The 19,192-nt window shown below is 47.4% G+C and overlaps 1 protein-coding gene across 2 annotated transcripts in view; it reads left to right on the forward strand.

The window, feature by feature from the left end:
- Window positions 1–11,361, forward strand: part of LOC137305444 (transcriptional enhancer factor TEF-1-like) — a 77,265-nt gene extending 65,904 nt beyond the window's left edge. For both annotated transcript variants that reach the window (XM_067974264.1, XM_067974265.1), the window contains 7 exons: window positions 193–257; window positions 719–852; window positions 1,678–1,851; window positions 3,190–3,330; window positions 5,835–5,987; window positions 8,217–9,488; window positions 11,230–11,361. In XM_067974264.1, coding sequence (XP_067830365.1) covers window positions 193–257; window positions 719–852; window positions 1,678–1,851; window positions 3,190–3,330; window positions 5,835–5,987; window positions 8,217–8,330 — 781 coding nt within the window. In that variant the 3' untranslated portion in view covers window positions 8,331–9,488; window positions 11,230–11,361. The remainder of the gene's footprint in view (window positions 1–192; window positions 258–718; window positions 853–1,677; window positions 1,852–3,189; window positions 3,331–5,834; window positions 5,988–8,216; window positions 9,489–11,229) is intronic.
- The last annotated feature ends 7,831 nt before the right edge of the window (window positions 11,362–19,192 follow it).

Genomic DNA, 19,192 nt, shown 5'->3' on the forward strand with positions numbered 1-19,192 from the left:
TAAAAGTTACATCGAAGAAAGTTGTAAAACTCTTATTTGATGGTGACCTGTTGTCCATGGAATGGAGTCCACATGTGAGGGGAATGAATGACTCCCAAACCTCTTGATGTTTTCACAGGAAGCTGTGCTGGGATGAGGGTCACTGATAGTGTCATTTTGTTTTTTTAATGAACATATATCTTTATCTTGCAGTGTGAAACCTTTCATTCAACAGCCATTTGCTCTTCAGCCAAGTGTAAGCCATGCTCCAATCTCAGGTAAGTAGAATCGATTTGCTGTTGTGCAGTGTTGGGTTGGTGCTGGCATTGTGTGGTGATGCTGTTGAGCACAAACTTTTCCTAGATGTTTGGCTGATTAACTAAGGCCAGCTGTAGCATCTTTACTGCAATTGGCTGAGATCAACTAACTCAGCACAGACTGGGGGATCAGGAACTTTGCTGGTGTGCATGGCTTAATTCTACACCAGGAGATTCTCTTACCAATTTGGTGCACAGTGCATCATCTTAATTTCCCTCATCCAGATCAAAGTTTTACAGTCAGGTGGTAGCCCCTGACTAACAAAGCCAGGCTGGCTGGCTACTAGAAAATGATGGATGAATTGCTAAAGCAGTGTATAATACCAGGTGCTGACGATAGAACACTTCATGCTAGTGACTGCATATAGTAGGTCACCTGTGACATGAATGAATACATTTGAAGCTGTGATTCTCCCTCCCAGGTTATGACAGTGCCTCTGTGGGCCTTTCCCCAGCCACCTCCAGTCCAGCCTGGCAGGGCCGCTGCATTGGAACTCCAAAAATCAGGCTTGTAGAATTCTCGGCTTTCATGGAACAGCAAAGGGATCCAGAAACCGTAAGTGCCTCGGTGTTAGTCATTTTGCAACCTGCAGGTTAGAGAAGATTTACAGTCTGGCCTATACAAAGGGTTTTGGGAATGTGTAAGGACATTAATGATGCAGTGATGATGTGTTTATATCATTTGTTGCTACACTTTGATTATTAAGGCACCAATTGCCCTCTTTTCTCTACTCCAGCGCTGCCTATTGCCTGCAGAGTTTATCATTGATCTCTCTGCTCCATTTGATAATGTTGTATCAGTCACCCCTCACTCAGCTCAGTGCAGCTGTGGATTTGTGGTTGGATTTACTGTTGAAAATTGGGGTCACTGAGTTTTGGGGGGGTGGGGAGAATTAGTATTGAGACAGTAATCATGGCAACACCCATACTTGATAGGTGTAGTGATGTATTTTTCATGTGTGCGGCGTGCTCATATCTGGGCATGCATGTGATACTTACATCTGAATAGCTTGTAATAGAAGTGTAATCATTCCTAATGTTCCAACCCCAGGTTACAAGTCTCCTGATTTCTTTTCCTCCTCTATCACCCTCCCCATCCTGTGCTGTGCACCATTCCCAGCCAAGCAGCAGGTAGCCTGCTTTTAGAATCTATCAGTGCTGCTCTTGGATTGGCTGATATTGGATTGGGGATTTTGGGGTATTCCAAGAGTAATCTTCTGGATTCTGCCCTCTCTCTGTGGGGAAGTACATGGTCTCCCCTTAGCCTTTGACCTGGTCTAGAATCATTGGCAGACCTAAGCAGTTTTCTACTCAGTTTCTAATTGAAATTTATCTTTTTGAGTGTTCTAAATATTTGCATTTTTCTGATCTTCCTTTGCAGTACAATAAACACCTTTTTGTCCACATCGGTCAATCAAGTCCATCCTACAGCGATGCTCTACTCGAGTCGGTTGACATTCGCCAAATCTATGATAAATTTCCAGAGAAGAAAGGGGGCCTGAAGGAGCTGTTTGAGAAAGGGACACCAAACACCTTTTTCCTTGTTAAATTCTGGGTCAGTAAAAATTATCATGAGGACCTTTGTTTCCTGTATGCAAGGCTGAGGCCTTCCTCTCATGTGGCATCAGTGTGATTTGCGTAATAAAAATAACTTCATAAGAGCTGAACTTTACAGAGGCATTCTGAGTTTACAATTTCACCATTTACCCATACTTAGCAGCATGAGAAATTGGTATGACAACCCTTGCTCAAAGTGCTGTGGCCAGAGGGATAAGAAATGACTGAGAAACATTCCAGAGAACATAGGAGGAATGTGTTTAGTTTTCCTTTTAATGAAGTAACGGAAAGGGTTGATAAGGATAGTGCAGTCGATGTTGTGTATATGGACTTTCAAAAAGCGACTAAAGTACCACATAGTAGACTGGTTAGCAAAATTGAAACCCATGGGATTAATGGGCCAGTGGCTGCGTGGATACGAAATTGGCTAAGGGACAGAAAGCAGAGAGTAGAAGGACATAGACGGACTGGTGAAATGGGTGGACACATGACAGATGAAATTTAACTCAGAGAAGTGTGAAGTGATTCATTTTGATAGGAAGAATGAGGAGAGGCAATATAAACTAAATGGTACAATTTTAAAGGGGGTGCAGGAACAGAGAGACCTGGGGGTGTATATACACAAGTCTTTGAAGGGGGCAGGACAAGTTGAGAAGGCTATTAAAAAGGCATATGGGATCCTTGGCTTTATTAATAGAGGCGTAAAGTACAAAAGCAAGGAAGTTATGTTAAACCTTTATAAAACCCTGGTTAGGCCCCAGCTGGAGTATTGTGACCAATTCTGGACACCACACTTTAGGAAGGATGTCAAGGCTTTAGAGAGGATGCAGAGGAGATTTACTAGAATGGTACCAGGGATGAAAGACTTTAGTTACGTGGAGAGACTAGAGAAACTGGGGCTGTTTTCCTTAGAGCAGAGAAAGTTAAGAGGAGATTTGGTAGAGGTGTTCAAAATCATGAAGGATTTTGATAGAGTAAATAAGGAGAAACTGTTTCCAGTGGCAGAAGGGTCAGTAACCAGAGGACACAGATTTAAGGTCATTGGCAAAAGAACCAGAAGCGACATGAGCAAAAAAATTTTTATGCAGCGAGTTTTTGCGATCTGGAAAGCACTTCCTGAAAGGGTGGTGGAAGCAGATTCAATATTAACTTCCAAAAGTCATTTGAAGGGGGAAAATTTGCTGGGCTATGGGGAAAGAGCAGGGGAGTGGGAGTAATTAGATAACCCTTTCAAAGAGCCAGCACAGGCGTGATGGGCCGAATGGTCTCCTTTTGTGCTATATCTATGATTCTATGAAACTGACCAGACTCTAATACTTTGTTCTTTCTCTTGTAGGCTGACCTTAGTATTAATATCCAGGATGAAGCAGGCATGTTCTATGGAGTTACCAGCCAGTATGAAAGCACTGAGAACATGACCATCACCTGCTCCTCCAAGGTCTGCTCCTTTGGAAAACAAGTCGTGGAAAAGGTTGAAGTAAGTCCACATTTTCTTAGATTTGGCAGATTTCTGGTAGATGTGCCAGTGTTCTGCACTGTCCTTGCCTGACACATGCCCCTAATTGTGGGAGAGATTAAAACTAGGGGCCACAGTTTAAAAATAAGGGGTCTCCCACTTAAGACGGAGATGAGGAGAATTTCTTTTCCTCAGAGGGTCATTAGTCTGTGGAACTCCCTTCCCCAGAGAGCGGTGGAGGAAGGGTCATTGAATATTTTTAAGGCTGAGTTAGATAGATTCCTGATTAACAAGGGAGTCAAAGGTTATAGTAGGTAGACGGGAAAGTAGGGTTGAGGTCACAATCAGATCAACCATGATCTTATCAAATGGTTGAGCAGGCTCGAGGGGCCGAATGGCCTACTCCTGCTCTTAACTCGTATGTTCGTATCTACCCTATAAACCCTCTGTGAGTACCTCTAACCTACCCCATAACCTGCGTCACAGAAGGCAGCACCAGGTGCAGGTGGAGACCTAGGGGTCAATTTTAGGATGGCCGAGCAGGTGTGTTCGTGGTGGGGGGTTCCTAAAATTGGGGTTCCCGGAGCGGGTCCGGAGCCCGGCTCTAACCCGTCCACTTCCGGGTTCCCCAATGACGCGGATAGCTGCGCGCGCAGCCCCCGCATGCGGGACTCCCACTGGCAATTAAAGCCGGCGGGATGACAGTTTAGATAGTTAGGGAGGTACTTGAGGTCGTTGACAGACCTCACTGGGAAGAGATTTTAGTAGGGATGTGATTTTGGACTCTCCTCAACGTGTTTCCCATGCTGTGGGAAACACTCCTTGTTGCAGACGTGTTTCAGTCAGCAGCCATTGGGAGATGCAGAGGATTCCTTGACAGTTGGGGGGAAAACCTCATTCATTGCAGCAGGGCACTCTGTCACCTCAGACAAAGTTTTGCCTGCCACACTGTTGTCTCCACACTCAAAATTATTACATCATACCCTAAACTCTGCTGTCCAAACACATTTACCTAATTTGCGGACCCCCTCACACTCACACCGTCAGGAGAGTGGCGGTAGTTCCATAGATGCGTTCATCACTCCATTGGAGGACGAGCAACATCACCAGCCTCACCAGCCTCACCAGGCACGCCGTCCACCTCCGCCATGTGGAGCTACACAACACAGTGCTGCACACAGGCATCTGCACAAGGTCGTCATGCAACTACACATACACCCACTGTAGGGTGACCCAATGGGTGGCATCATGGAGAATCTCATGAAAGGGCCTTATTGCACAAGCCAGTCAAGAATGGCCAAGACGTGGCAGTAGTGGTGATAATATAATATGTGATGTGAGTTGATCAGAAATCAAATATAAGTAAAAATCATGACAAACCCTCAAACACCCTTGTGCATCCCCTTCATGCTCAGACACGTTTGCCTTACGCTTCCTACTACACATACGTGATGCATGCCCTGTGGCTGCGGCACAGGTAGTGGCAGGTTGGGTGAGGCTGACCATGAAAGAGATGTATGAGAGGGTGAATATGAGACAGAGCCATGAGATTGTATGAGGATTAGGTTGAGTGGTAGTGGTGGGATGAGTACTGGGGAGGTGAGGAAGTGCAGGTAAGATGAGGATGAGGGTTCAGTGGGTGTGAGGAGTGATGTGATACGGTAGTGTTGGCAGTGCAGAAGGAGATGTGGGGTGGGAGCGGTGATGTGGCAGACGGAGTGTAGGGGAATGAGTAAGAGTACTCACTTCAGCTGACCTGGTTAGGTCATTGAAGCGCCTCCTGCACTGTATGCAGGTGGACGATATGTTGGTGGTGCAGGTGACCTCCTCTGCCACCTCAAGCCAGGCCTTCGTGGTGGCAGAGGCAGGCCGCTTCCTCCCGTCTGCTGGGTGGAAGATCTCCCTCCTCTTCCTCTTCCTCCTCCTCCTCCTCACCCCATCCAGTAAGACCTGGAGTGAGGCATCATTAAACCTAGGAGCATCCTGTAATTTTGCCTATTTTCTGCAGTATCAGTCAGTGGAGGACTGCCCCTTTAAATAGGGCTCCTCCAGCTGACAGCCTATGATGCGGGTGCACAGTCCACCCGCTGCGCAGCTTTCCAGCGCAAAACCCAGAAGCCAAGGTAAGTGGCTTCAATTTACTTATGATCGCATGGGGAACCCACCGATTTCACTGGGCGCGTTACCCCCTCTGCCAACCCATCTCCCTCCTAATATCGGGCCCCTAATATGCTGTGGCTCTGTAGGAGGAAAATCAAATTGTAAAATCAGTGCTATCTCCCAGAGGTGTTTACATGTGTTGTTCTCCATGTCCTACGGATGGTGAAGGATTTCATACTGAAAGTGCTCCTGATACTTTTAACCGACTTTACCCTTTTGGGTCTAGAGATTTTCTCCTCTCGTTTCTACCACGCTGCTGCTGTTGGTCGGGACAGTACGTGCCAGTTTGTTTCCATCTCCTCAGTTCCATTCCTCCTCAATGCTCCAGGTTCTTGTCGAAAAGTGCTTTTATTTTCCTTTTGCAGACAGAATATGCCCGGTTTGAGAATGGTCGCTTTCTGTACCGAATCCATCGTTCTCCGATGTGCGAGTATCTGATTAACTTTATCCATAAACTCAAGCAACTCCCGGAGAAATACATGATGAATAGTGTCCTGGAGAATTTCACCATTCTGCAGGTATGGTTGTTGTCAGTTATAAAAATTTAAGCAGAGATGGGGGGCATTTAGTCCATTATGTCTGTGCCACTGCCAGCATCTCACTGGAGACATCTGCTCAAGTCCCATTTTCCTGCTCTTTCCCCATAACCTTTTAATATTTTTTTCTATTTCAAGTGATTATTCAACTGTCTTGAACATTGTGAGTAAATTAGCTTCAATAGCCACTTAAATTATGGCAAATATAATATAAAAATAGAAAATGCTGGAAAAACTCAGCAAGTGAGGCAGCATCTTTGGAGAAGGGAACAGAGTTAACGTTTCGGGTCGAAGACCTTTCGTCAGAACTGTAAGATGTTAAAGAGAAACAAACGTTAACTCTGTTTGTTTCTCCACAGATGCTGCTTCACTTGCTGAGCTTTTCCAGCAATTTCTGTTTTTATTTCAAATTTCCAGCATCCGCAGTATTTTGCTTTTGATTTTGCCATAATTTAATAGTCCGTTGTGTGAATTTGTAATGTTTTTTATTATTAGTCCCTTGTTACAAATTCATCAACCAGTAGAAATAACAGCCCAGAATTTGCTGTCAAAATAACAGTGAGGCTAATGGCACTCACCGTTATTTATGCGCAAATCGCACCGCAACTTCAGGCAAGGGCAGATGCGCGGTTAAACGCGAAAATCCGGAAGTTGCTGTCCGAGATGCGCTGCTCCGCCATTAGCTGCGCAAAAACGGCATCTCACTGTCTGACTCACCATTGAAATGCATTAAATAGCGTGAAGTTCCTGTATTTGTGTGGTAGATACGAACTAAACTCGCCAAAGGAAGTTAGAGCTTGTCCATTTCAGTCTAAGTATCCTTTTTAATGGCGTGGTAAGTGTTAATTACTGCCAGTCAACCTCTCTGGCACTGAAAATTAATTATTACAAGTGTGGAGTCTCATTGCTTCAGGTTTTAATTGTTGGAGATTTTTTTTTAAAAACTAAAAATTAAAATGTTTTTTTACTATTACTTTTTTCTCCCTCTCTTAATCCAATCTTTCTTTCCTTCTCTTTATTCCTCTTTCTGTACCTGATTTGATGATGAATTCACTATTCTAACTTACACTTCCTTGATCAGACCTTGCACTATTTATTTAACAATCCTTTAATCTGGTTAAAGAGATACATAATTGCTTGCCCTGTTCACAAAGATCCCAGATGCCCTGTAGAGGGCACCATGCCGTTTCCTTCTCACACTTACAGCAACTTCCAGTGCAAGATCTCATAGACTTGCCCTTGCCTGTTTAATCTCTAACTCACGGCGAGCACCATTCATTGACCGACTACAGCAAACCCTGGGCCAACATTTCAGTTTGCTTTCCAAACTCTGAATACTTAGATCTTCCCTTAACCTTCTCTGCTCAAGTATGTACAGCCCTAGTTCTTCAAGTGTCTCATCATAACCATAACTTCTCGTCCCTGGTATCGTCCCAGTGAATCTGTACTGCATCTTTTCCATGTCTCCAATATCCTTTACATAATGGGATGCCCAAAACTGCACACAGCACTTTCACTAACCAATTCACTACCACCTCATTGTTGCACTATTCATGCCTATAACATGTATAAATCTGGATTCCTGCTGAGCCTTTTTCCTACTTTTTCCACTTGCAATTCTATTTTTATAGATCTGTGCTGTGCAACCCCATTTCTCTTTCCCTCACCACCTGTGCCTCACTGTCTCCTGCTCTCACTCCACAGCCCAGTATCCTGCAACATTCCCTGTCTATGCCTCACTGTCTCCTGCTCTCACTCCACAGCCCAGTATCCTGCAACATTCCCTGTCTGTGCCTCACTGTCTCCTGCTCTCACTCCACAGCCCAGTATCCTGCAACATTCCCTGTCTGTGCCTCACTGTCTCCTGCTCTCACTCCACAGCCCAGTATCCTGCAACATTCCCTGTCTGTGCCTCACTGTCTCCTGCTCTCACTCCACAGCCCAGTATCCTGCAACACTCCTTGTCTATGCCTCACTGTCTCCTGCTCTCACTCCACAGCCCAGTATCCTGCAACATTCCCTGTCTGTGCCTCACTGTCTCCTGCTCTCACTCCACAGCCCAGTATCCTGCAACACTCCTTGTCTGTGCCTCACTGTCTCCTGCTCTCACTCCACAGCCCAGTATCCTGCAACATTCCCTGTCTGTGCCTCACTATCTCCTGTTCAGCTTCCATTTGAATGATTACCCTGACATTCTTTGATCTTTTCCAGGTGGTAACCAACAGAGACACACAGGAACTACTCTTGTGTGTTGCATACGTCTTCGAGGTCTCGACCAGTGAACATGGAGCTCAACACCACATCTATAGACTAGTGAAGGACTAGGCCGAAGCCTTACACTCAAACACGTACATACGAGGAGGGTTTGAGATCGGCTGTTGGTGCTTTCTTTTCCCATGCACCATTCTGAAGTTTCACCCACTGGAAACCCAACCAGGTCTCATTGAGGCCAGATTTTTGTACGATACAAAAAAAAAATCTAGTGGCAATGATAGCGGCAATTTGAAGGTTCTCACTAAGGCTGTCTAATGCTGAGTGAAAATGACAACATGTTTGGCTTTAACCAAATCATAACCATAATTTAAATGGGTCAAAGGAGGAGCCAGGAGCTGTGTACGTGTGTTACCCCTTAGGGTCAGGTCATATGGCATTTGTTGTTGATCAATGTTCTCTTTTTCTTCATTGCTGATAGAAATGATATCAACTACTTAAACAAACTTGGAGATAAAATCGGAAGAGAGGATACCTGAGCCTATCAGAGTGGAAGATTAAGCAGACATTCTCCCTTCTGTAATGGTTAAAACTTGTGTGCTTTGACTTATCCACACTAGCAAGTTGGTGTGGTCACATGATGTTTAGAAAATGTTCTCAAAGGGAACCTTGGTGTGGGAACGGTAAATAAATCGACTGAAAGTGATCCTTCCAACCTGCATCAGCTTCGTCCATCTAGAACCAGCACCGCCTACCTGCCTAAAGTGGACAGTTGATCATTGCTTCGATATATATTTTTATATATATTATTTCTCACTGCATTGTTATGATACAGTGATGATTATTGTAATGTTTGCAGAATGCCCTTAGCCCTTTGAGTACTCTGGGCAGGTTAGAGAAGCAGGTGTATGTGCATAAATTTATTTCTCCTCCCTGGCCTCGTACTTTCCCTTACCAGTGGCTGGATAATGCATGGCCATGGGTATCGCAGTGATGACCATTGATGGTTTCCACAGTTGCCCAGCTGGAGAGCTGATTTGAGCCAGGGAGAGAGGCTGCAGTGGGGCTGAGACACTGCTTCCACTCACACCCAAACTTTTACTTCATTCACACAAGCTGTGAATCAGGAGACGTTCTGTTCATTTTTCAGGTTCTATTTATGGGAAATATCTTTCCTGGGTATTCTAGAGGTTCAGCTACAGTGTTTAGGAAGCTGCATGATCCAGCCAGTACTTAGAGGGAACCATGTCCATTCCCCTGCTCCACAATAAGGTATTTATATTGTTTTAAAAGTGCCCAACCAGAGAGAGTGTGCATCTGTCTCTGTATCTATCACTCTGTCTCTCTTCATCTCTCTTTCCTCTCCTCTCACTCTTTATCCATCTCTCTCTCACTCTTTATCCATCTCTCCCTCTCTCTCGTTCTTTATCCAGTCTCTTTCTCGTGCTCTCTCGTCTCCATCTCTCGCGCTCTCTCTCTCATCTCCATCTCTCGTGCTCGCTCTCTCTCGTCTCCCTCTCCCGCGCGCTCGCTCGCGCTCTCTCTCGTCTCCGTCTCCCGCGCGCTCGCTCGCGCTCTCGTCTCCGTCTCCCGCGCGCTCGCTCGCGCTCTCGTCTCCGTCTCCCGCGCGCTCGCTCGCGCTCTCGTCTCCGTCTCCCGCGCGCTCGCTCGCGCTCTCGTCTCCGTCTCCCGCGCGCTCGCTCGCGCTCTCGTCTCCGTCTCCCGCGCGCTCGCTCGCGCTCTCGTCTCCGTCTCCCGCGCGCTCGCTCGCGCTCTCGTCTCCGTCTCCCGCGCGCTCGCTCGCGCTCTCGTCTCCGTCTCCCGCGCGCTCGCTCGCGCTCTCGTCTCCGTCTCCCGCGCGCTCGCTCTCGTCTCCGTCTCCCGCGCGCTCGCTCTCGTCTCCGTCTCCCGCGCGCGCTCGCTCTCGTCTCCGTCTCGCGCGCTCGCTCGCTCTCGTCTCCGTCTCGCGCGCTCGCTCGCTCTCGTCTCCGTCTCCCGCGCTCGCTCGCTCTCGTCTCCGTCTCCCGCGCGCGCTCGCTCGCGCTCTCGTCTCCGTCTCCCGCGCGCTCGCTCGCGCTCTCGTCTCCGTCTCCCGCGCGCTCGCTCGCGCTCTCGTCTCCGTCTCCCGCGCGCTCGCTCGCGCTCTCGTCTCCGTCTCCCGCGCGCTCGCTCGCGCTCTCGTCTCCGTCTCCCGCGCGCTCGCTCGCGCTCTCGTCTCCGTCTCCCGCGCGCTCGCTCGCGCTCTCGTCTCCGTCTCCCGCGCGCTCGCTCGCGCTCTCGTCTCCGTCTCCCGCGCGCTCGCTCGCGCTCTCGTCTCCGTCTCCCGCGCGCTCGCTCGCGCTCTCGTCTCCGTCTCCCGCGCGCTCGCTCGCGCTCTCGTCTCCGTCTCCCGCGCGCTCGCTCGCGCTCTCGTCTCCGTCTCCCGCGCGCTCGCTCGCGCTCTCGTCTCCGTCTCCCGCGCGCTCGCTCGCGCTCTCGTCTCCGTCTCCCGCGCGCTCGCTCGCGCTCTCGTCTCCGTCTCCCGCGCGCTCGCTCTCGTCTCCGTCTCCCGCGCGCTCGCTCTCGTCTCCGTCTCCCGCGCGCGCGCTCGCTCTCGTCTCCGTCTCCCGCGCGCGCGCTCGCTCTCGTCTCCGTCTCCCGCGCGCGCGCTCGCTCTCGTCTCCGTCTCCCGCGCGCGCGCTCGCTCTCGTCTCCGTCTCCCGCGCGCTCGCTCGCTCTCGTCTCCGTCTCCCGCGCGCGCTCGCTCTCGTCTCCGTCTCCCGCGCGCGCTCGCTCTCGTCTCCGTCTCCCGCGCGCGCTCGCTCTCGTCTCCGTCTCCCGCGCGCGCGCGCTCGCCGGCTGGCTCTCGTCTCTCTCGCCGTTTCTTAGATTGGCCTTATGCCCTTTTTAAAGAGTGGTTTTGTGACTAGTTGATCTGTATCGCTGCTGTAGAACTCTCCGTATAATGTTGGATATTTTTAAGTATTATTGAAATGAACCCATCTTACTTGAGTTTTTTATTATCTATTATAAGGTAGCCACAGTGAGGTCATCATTCCCAGAATGCACCATGAAGGACAACCAGTCTCGGCCATACTCTCTATCACACACTTCACAACGCAAATGGCTTTGGGAAAATGTTAAATTAAAACCTATTTAAAACAAATTTAACTGCATCAAACTGCTTACTTCCAGTAAATCTGTTGTAGTCTCCTGTTCCCCTTAAGTTTTCTAACATTATAAACTGTGTACAAGAGCTGAACCCGCTGTATGACCCATGCAGCAGTGCCATGTACTTACAAGGGATGATTCTGTGATCCTGCACTCCCAACACCAAGCCTCGCTCAAAGGTAACGCAGGTCAGAGAATCTGGGCTGTGATGTTGTGGCCTTGTCTCTGACCTGTGCTCCCTTAAGGTGTGACTCCCTCCAGAATCACCAGAATCACCTCTTTAGTTCCCACGTGTCGATGCTGTTGAACAGGGTTTAATCATTCTGGAGTCAGGATCTCTGTGTCTCATTTCATTTCCCTTCCAATAAGAAGCCAGACAATGAGAGCTCAGCAAACTGAGCCTATCTCAAATTTGTGAACTTGGGGTGTGGGGGGGGGGGGGGAGGAGGTGTTTATGGGAGGATTGAACTCATCCAGAAATCAGTTTGGTGGGAGACTGGATGGGCTGTGCACACGATAAACACATTCTTACTTTCGTGAGAGAGGGCAGACTGGTTAAAATGGGACCAGGATATTGTCCTGAAATTACCAGCATTGAATTCTCAAAGCTGTTCTGTTCAACTTTCTGTGCCCTTCATTATTGAAGCACGTGCAGACTGACAGGTTGAATGTCTGTGTTCCCCAATCTCCCCCTGTAACTTTGGGGAACTCCGCTGAAATTCCAGGTGTGAGAGTACAAGTGTGGATTACAGTGTTGGTGCATGCTGGATCACTCGGGCTGTGGATAACTTGTTTTAAATCTGATAACTTCAACATGAGGACGTACTTTGATATCAGATGCACGGAGAGAGGCCACTGTCGATTGCGTTGTCTCACAGCACTGCCGTGGAGATTTGGAAGTGAGTGACCCTGCATTCAGTACTGGTTGTAAAGAATGTTCTGATTCTTGGTGTGATCTCTAGTCTTTGCTGTTAGGCAGGATGATGATGGGGTACTGAACTAGACATCCGTGCCCCAGGGCTAGGGAGGGCAAAAAATCAGCCGGGGCACCTGCTCCTGATTACTAACCAACCAACCCTGCTAGAAAGTGTGGATGCTTGGTGATCAGGCTTGGTTGTGATGCCCCTCCTTAGTCAGCAAGCCTGCCAATACTCACTATCACACACGTGCCTTCAGCAGAGGAGGAGAGAACTATGGAGAAAAATGTAAAAACCAAGCAATCATGCCAGCTGTGTGCATGTGCAGTGGTGATCATCAGTTATGCTATTTTACTAGTGAGCAGAGTGAATAAGGCTGATCTCTAAAGACTGGCACTCGTCATTTCTCTTTCTCTCCATGAATTAGAAAGGTCGCTGGGAAATCTCCCTTGCAGAGTTTGGGAAACTTTGTTTCAAAGGAGACAGTGTTTTTGGAAGAGAATGAAACCTTGGTTTACATGTCTTATCATCCCTCAGGACTCCTACACAGAGGCACAGATGTCCTGGTGACAGGTAGGCACTGGGAATTGGGCTGGTAGAGCTTTTGTCTGGGCTCGTACCGTCGGACACGGTCGGCTTTCTTAATTTTTGAATTTTTTTTTGTTAAAGAGACAAGACCACAACAATGTAAAACTGTCATTTAAAGTACGTAGCTCACAACCAGACTTGGGGGGGGGGGGGGGGGTCAGTGCCATCCTGATCCCTAACCAGACAGGGGTCAGTGCCATTCCTGTTCCCTAACCAGACAGGAGGGCCAGTGCTGGCCCTTCATGTCAATTCCTTACAGCAATAGTGCACCATTCAAGTAGCTTTCTGTGGTTCTGATGGCATTAGCTAATAGAAACCAGAATCTAAGATGTTTAAAAGTTTGACTTGTATTAAGTTCTTTGTTCCCAGGTAAGTAAGTACCGTGTGGGAGTCCCTCATCTTCTTTCACCTTCCCTCCGCTGGAGTGCCTGATTCAGAGCAGTACCTGATGGTACAGGTAGGAATCACTGGATAGCGGCCAGGAGCAGGAATCACTGGCTGATTCCAAGGCTACTGAATCTAACTGGCACCATAACTACTTCCCTCGCTGGAGTCAGCTAGCTCAACATAGACCAGGGATGGAACCTGTGCCCACCTTGCTCTGTACTATATGAGTAGGGTGCAAACTTGATCTGATTGATATACCACGGCTGTTAATGGGACACGAGGACCCACACCGTATCACGGCGGTTAATGATTAAAACATTTTAACCATTAACCAGTTCTTCATCGGTGCACAGATTGTCTTCTCAGTGTTACAGAGAATACTGTCTCTGCTCCAACATGACTCATTTACATCCATGAAGTGATTTTATTTAATGTTTTGCTTTGCGGGTGATTTTACACAGTAGGAGGCTTCACCATTCATGGAACTGCAGCAGGCGTCAGTGGAGCGAGAGCGGGAGCCCAAGGAGGCGCCATAGGATGTAAGGCCATTTGTTGCTGAAATTCAGCTGCCGTTTCAGAATATAAGGTAACTTCCGCCTGCCAGATTCCTTCAGTGCTCGCTTCTGATCACGATTCCATGCCTCACACAGCAGGAGCTGGGGACAGAAACATTCAGAATTAGGGGAGAGGGAAGGGAAGGGAAAGAAAACCTTACAATTATTTAGCACTGCTCAGAGACATCCCATCTAGCACAACACATACTGCACTCCAACGTAACTGATTGTAAGTGTTATGTAAGCATAGGTGGTGGCCATTTTGCACACAGCAAGATCTCACCGACAGCAATAAAGTGAATGACCAGTTAATCTGTTTTTGGTGGTTTTGTTTGAGGGAGGAATGTTGGTCCCAGGACACTAGGGAACTCACTGGTATTTGAATAGGGCCATGGAATCTTTAACATTCACCTGAACTACAGGAACAGACTGATGTTCTGCCGATTGTAGCCAAGGCAAGGGTACAGACCCTATACTTGGCGTCAGGGACCCTGGGTAAGGAAGGGAAAAGGCAGCCAGGGTTCCTGCTCCTGCTCACTACCCAGTGATGCTTGCAGGAAAGTGCACGGTATGGGTGAAGGCTAGATCATGTGCTGGCGATGCATTCCATGGTGGACTATGTTGACAAAACTCATCATCTAGGCTCACGCATGAAGAATGGACACTTGTGTAAGGTACCAGAGCGCCTGTGGGACTTGTACCCCAGCGAGAGTCAGCGCCTGTGGGACTTGTACCCCAGCGAGAGTCAGCGCCTGTGGGACTTGTACCCCAGCGAGAGTCAGCGCCTGTGGGACTTGTACCCCAGCGAGAGTCAGCGCCTGTGGGAAATGATTAAATACTCCTTCATCAGGACCCCCAATAAAGAGGCAAGCCCACCAGCAAACCCTCCATTAAATAGGTGGTCCCACTATTAAGTTCACTTTAGGAATTGGATTATGACTAGGTTTTAACATTCAAACTCCTCAATTCCCCAGGTTACTGCATCATGCCGATCAGAAAATCCCAGATTTCATCACTGGTCTATAGCGAGTTAGCTGTCCTCAGTGGGGCGGCAGGAGGGATGGTGCAATTAACCTCAGTGGGACGGCAGGGGAGGGATGGTGCAATTAATCTCACTCCCCCTGGTCCTTTCTTCCTATCTTTATCCAGTGAATCCTACTGGACAGGATCAGGCTGATTGATGGATCCCTTGGTTGAATATGTGACTGGCAGTCCTTGGGCTGACACACAAGGAATGTCTGTGTGGAAGATGTACTGGTCGGGGCCTGGCACTGTGGCACTAAGCCCAATGCCTACAGATAGGAAGGACAGGGATATCTCTCTCTCTCTCTGCATAAGGAAAATGTCAGGAAGGAGACCTATGATCAGAAAGACTTTATTTTTCAATGATATTGCATTTTAAACCGAAATGTGCCTTCAAATGATGGAAAGCTGCTCCGCTCTTCCACTGTGGCTTTACTCGGTGTACTATAACATCGATCTTTTACCCCAAGGACCTTGGGCTCCAGGAATGCTGTGAGCCAGAGTCCTGTGGAAAAGGATTCTGGTCAATTTCATTCCAGATTTCAAGTTGCCTCTTAATTGGCTAAGATTTATCTTTCCACCAAAAAGTGTTAAATTAATAAACAAATACTCACGTGTGAATTTTGCAAACCAGCACAGTAATTTTGTGTCATCACTGAAGGCAGCTGGGCCTCTAGATAAAAGCAAATAAACCTTAGAGAATTACATAGAATGTACAGCACAGAAACAGGCCATTCGGCCCATGTCGCTGTTTATGCTCCACACGAGCCTCCTCTCTCCCTACTTCATCTAACCCTATCAGCATATTCTTCTATTCGTTTCTACCTCATGTGTTTATCTAGCTTCTCCTTAAATGCATCTATGCTGGTAAATGAATCTTTAGAGAACCTTCCTGTACACATTAGTCAGTGATACTGGACCAGAGACATAATGGAGACTAATGGAAATGGTGTCAGCTGTAATGTTACAGAAAGTGAGAACAGTCATTGCCAGTGACCATGTCAATTAGTTCAACATGTTCATTACCCACTCCTCTTACACTGGGTTACTGCTCATTACCCACTCCTCTTACACTGGGTTACTGCTCATTACCCACTCCTCTTACACTGGGTTACTGCTCATTACCCACTCCTCTTACACTGGGTTACTGCTCATTACCCACTCCTCTTACACTGGGTTACTGCTCATTACCCACTCCTCTTACACTGGGTTACTGCTCATTACCCACTCCTCTTACACTGGGTTACTGCTCATTACCCACTCCTCTTACACTGGGTTACTGCTCATTACCCACTCCTCTTACACTGGGTTACTGCTCATTACCCACTCCTCTTACACTGGGTTACTGCTCATTACCCACTCCTCTTACACTGGGTTACTGCTCATTACCCACTCCTCTTACACTGGGTTACTGCTCATTACCCACTCCTCTTACACTGGGTTACTGCTCATTACCCACTCCTCTTACACTGGGTTACTGCTCATTACCCACTCCTCTTACACTGGGTTACTGCTCATTACCCACTCCTCTTACACTGGGTTACTGCTCACTCCTCACACACTGGATTACTGCTCACTCCTCACACACTGGGTTACTGCGCATTACCCTCTCCTCACTCCTCATACACTGGGTTACTGCTCAGTCCCCACTCCTCATATCATTACAATGTGATCTCGGTGGCAGAGAGAGGGAATTCACGGGACCGCCGGTCTCTGCTTCTGAATGGTTTGTGAGAGTCATGTCAGTTTACCTCCTATCTGCAGTGATTTGTCTGTGTTAAAACGGCTGGGAGGTAAACTGATAAATTTGCCCCACTGTAGCAGGCAGATTGGAGTGACCAGATGTCCTGGGATTGAAGAAAAGCCTCTCTAGATTTGACCTCCCTCCCATCCTTCTGCTGCTCCACACAAAGGGTCTCACTGGGCCATTTGGTCAGGTGGTTTCTCACCTGTGAAAACTCCAAGGATTCCGACAAGGATTCCGATCATGCACAACGGGTTAAACCGCATGACAGCCACGCCTGGAAATAAAAACACAAAACTATGGTCAAATAAATGGGCTGAATAGATTCTAAAATTAGATATGGTGTCTCATTATATGAATTTGCTGTTAAAAATGTTTTATGTCAGATTAAATAATGTCCCCAGATCCACCCCAATAGATGGGCATCAGCAACATGACCTGCACCTAAAATCTTTCTTACATGTTTGTGGCAGTCCCTTAGGCCCTTCCAAAATGAAACCTCATCAAATATTGTACACAAGTGTCATTGAGCAATAGTACTGGCTGCTGTAAATATTCAAACACGCCTCAGTGGAGGGTTTAAACTTTTCATCCACCTCTTGAATATTTACAGTTAGTTTATGGAACTGGGAGCTCCTCATGCCAGCGCTCCCAGGACTCCTGATCCCAGTGCTTCCGACCCCAGAAATCCTAGTCTCAGTGCTTCTGGTCCGAGCAGTTCTGGTGTCAGCACTTCTGAAACTCTATCTATTTTAATGTGTATCATCGCTCCCATCTGCAACTTAACCCAATATCATGGACATTCAGTGTACAGGAACAGATTAAATAGTCTCAGTGTCAGAACCTGTCACTTCTGTTTGTTTTAGTGGAGATTGGTCCAGCTGGGATCAAGGTGCATTGTAACACGAGAATCAGGTCAGGGGTCAGAAAGGCCATTCATCCAATCAAAGCCCCTCTCTAGTACCCCAACTCTCCCATCAAAGCCCCTCTCTAGTACCCCAACTCTCCCATCAAAGCCCCTCTCTAGTACCCCAACTCTTGCCACCCTGACACCCAACTGCATTTCTAATTTCTGTTTTAAATTTATTTTTCCACTCATTTAAATTCCTATTAGCCTGGCTTACTTTCAAGTAGTATCCTAGCTTTACCTTATAAATCTATACCATTTATTATTTGATATGGCTTGATGAAGTGCCCCTTTCACCTTTTTCTTTAGGTTGTAGAGCTTGTGCTTCTCTAACCTTACCTCGTGGCTCAGCCCCTTTACACTTGGAATCATTCCTGTTGTTCATATCTGCACCCTCTCCAATTCATGTGCCTCCTTTTTGTAGTATGTGGCCAGAATTGAACTCAGTCCCAAGTACATTGTATAGCATAACCACTGTAGACTCCCCTCCCTCCACCCTACCTTTAGTGGCAGAACCTTAGCCACCTCTGCCTTACTCTTTGGAGTTTCCTCCCTAAATGCCTCTGCCTCTTCACTGCTCTCTTTGTCTAAGATTTTAGTCACCTCTTGTAATTCTCTCCCTTCATGCCTCAATGTCCATTTCCTTAAGCCTATTTGTGAAATGCCTTGGGTTGTTTCAATACATTAAGCACACTATATCAATGCAAGTTGTTGTCATTCACAAGCATGAAGCCAGCTTCCAAAAGTGTGACACTCAGCTCTATCTGTTCTCAATTGTATTGATCTTGCAACCAGTCCACCTGTCTCCTTGTTAAGTCCTGATTGAGTCACCGCTTCCTTCAGCTGAACGCTGGCAAGATGGAAGCCATGATTTTCAGCGCCAGCCATAAATTCCATTCCGTTGCCACTGACTCCGTCCCCACCTTGGCTAGTTGCTCAGGCTGAACAAAACTATGCAAAGCTTTGGAATCATGTTCAACACTGAGCTGAATTTCAACTCTCATATTCTTACCATCATCAGTGACAGGAAGTAAAGGGTAATGGTTGACGGGTGTTTTTGTGACGAAGGCTGTTTCCAATGGGGTCCCGCAAGGCTCAGTACTAGGTCCCTTGCTTTTTGTGGTATATATTAATGATGTGGATTTGAATGTGGGGGGCTTGATCAAGAAGTTTGCAGATGATACAAAAATTGGTCGTGTGGTTGATCGTGAGGAGGAAAGCTGTAGACTGCAGGAAGATATCAGATGGGTCAGATGGGCAGAAAAGTGGCAAATGGAATTCAATCCAGAGAAATGTGAGGTTATGCATTTGGGGAGGGCAAACAAGTCAAGGGAGTACACAATAAATGGAAGGATACTGAGAGGTGTAGAGGAACAAAGGGAGCTTGGAGTGCATGTCCACAGATCCCTGAAGGTAGCAGGACAGGTAGATAAGGTGGTTAAGAAAGCATACGGGATACTTTCCTTTATTAGCCGAGGCATAGAATATAAGAGCAGGAAAGTTATGTTAGAACTGTATTAAACACTAATTAGGCCACAGCTTAAGTACTGCGTATAGTTCTGGTCACCACATTACAGGAAAGATATGATTGCACTAGAGAGGGTACAGAGGAGATTTACGAGGAGAATTTTAGCTATGAGAAAAGATTGGATAGGCTGGGGTTGTTTTCTTTGGAACAAAAGAGGCTGAGGGGAGATTTAATTGAG

This window comes from Heptranchias perlo, chromosome 40 (genome assembly GCF_035084215.1).
Source record: "Heptranchias perlo isolate sHepPer1 chromosome 40, sHepPer1.hap1, whole genome shotgun sequence".
NCBI classification, from domain to species: Eukaryota; Metazoa; Chordata; class Chondrichthyes; order Hexanchiformes; family Hexanchidae; genus Heptranchias; species Heptranchias perlo.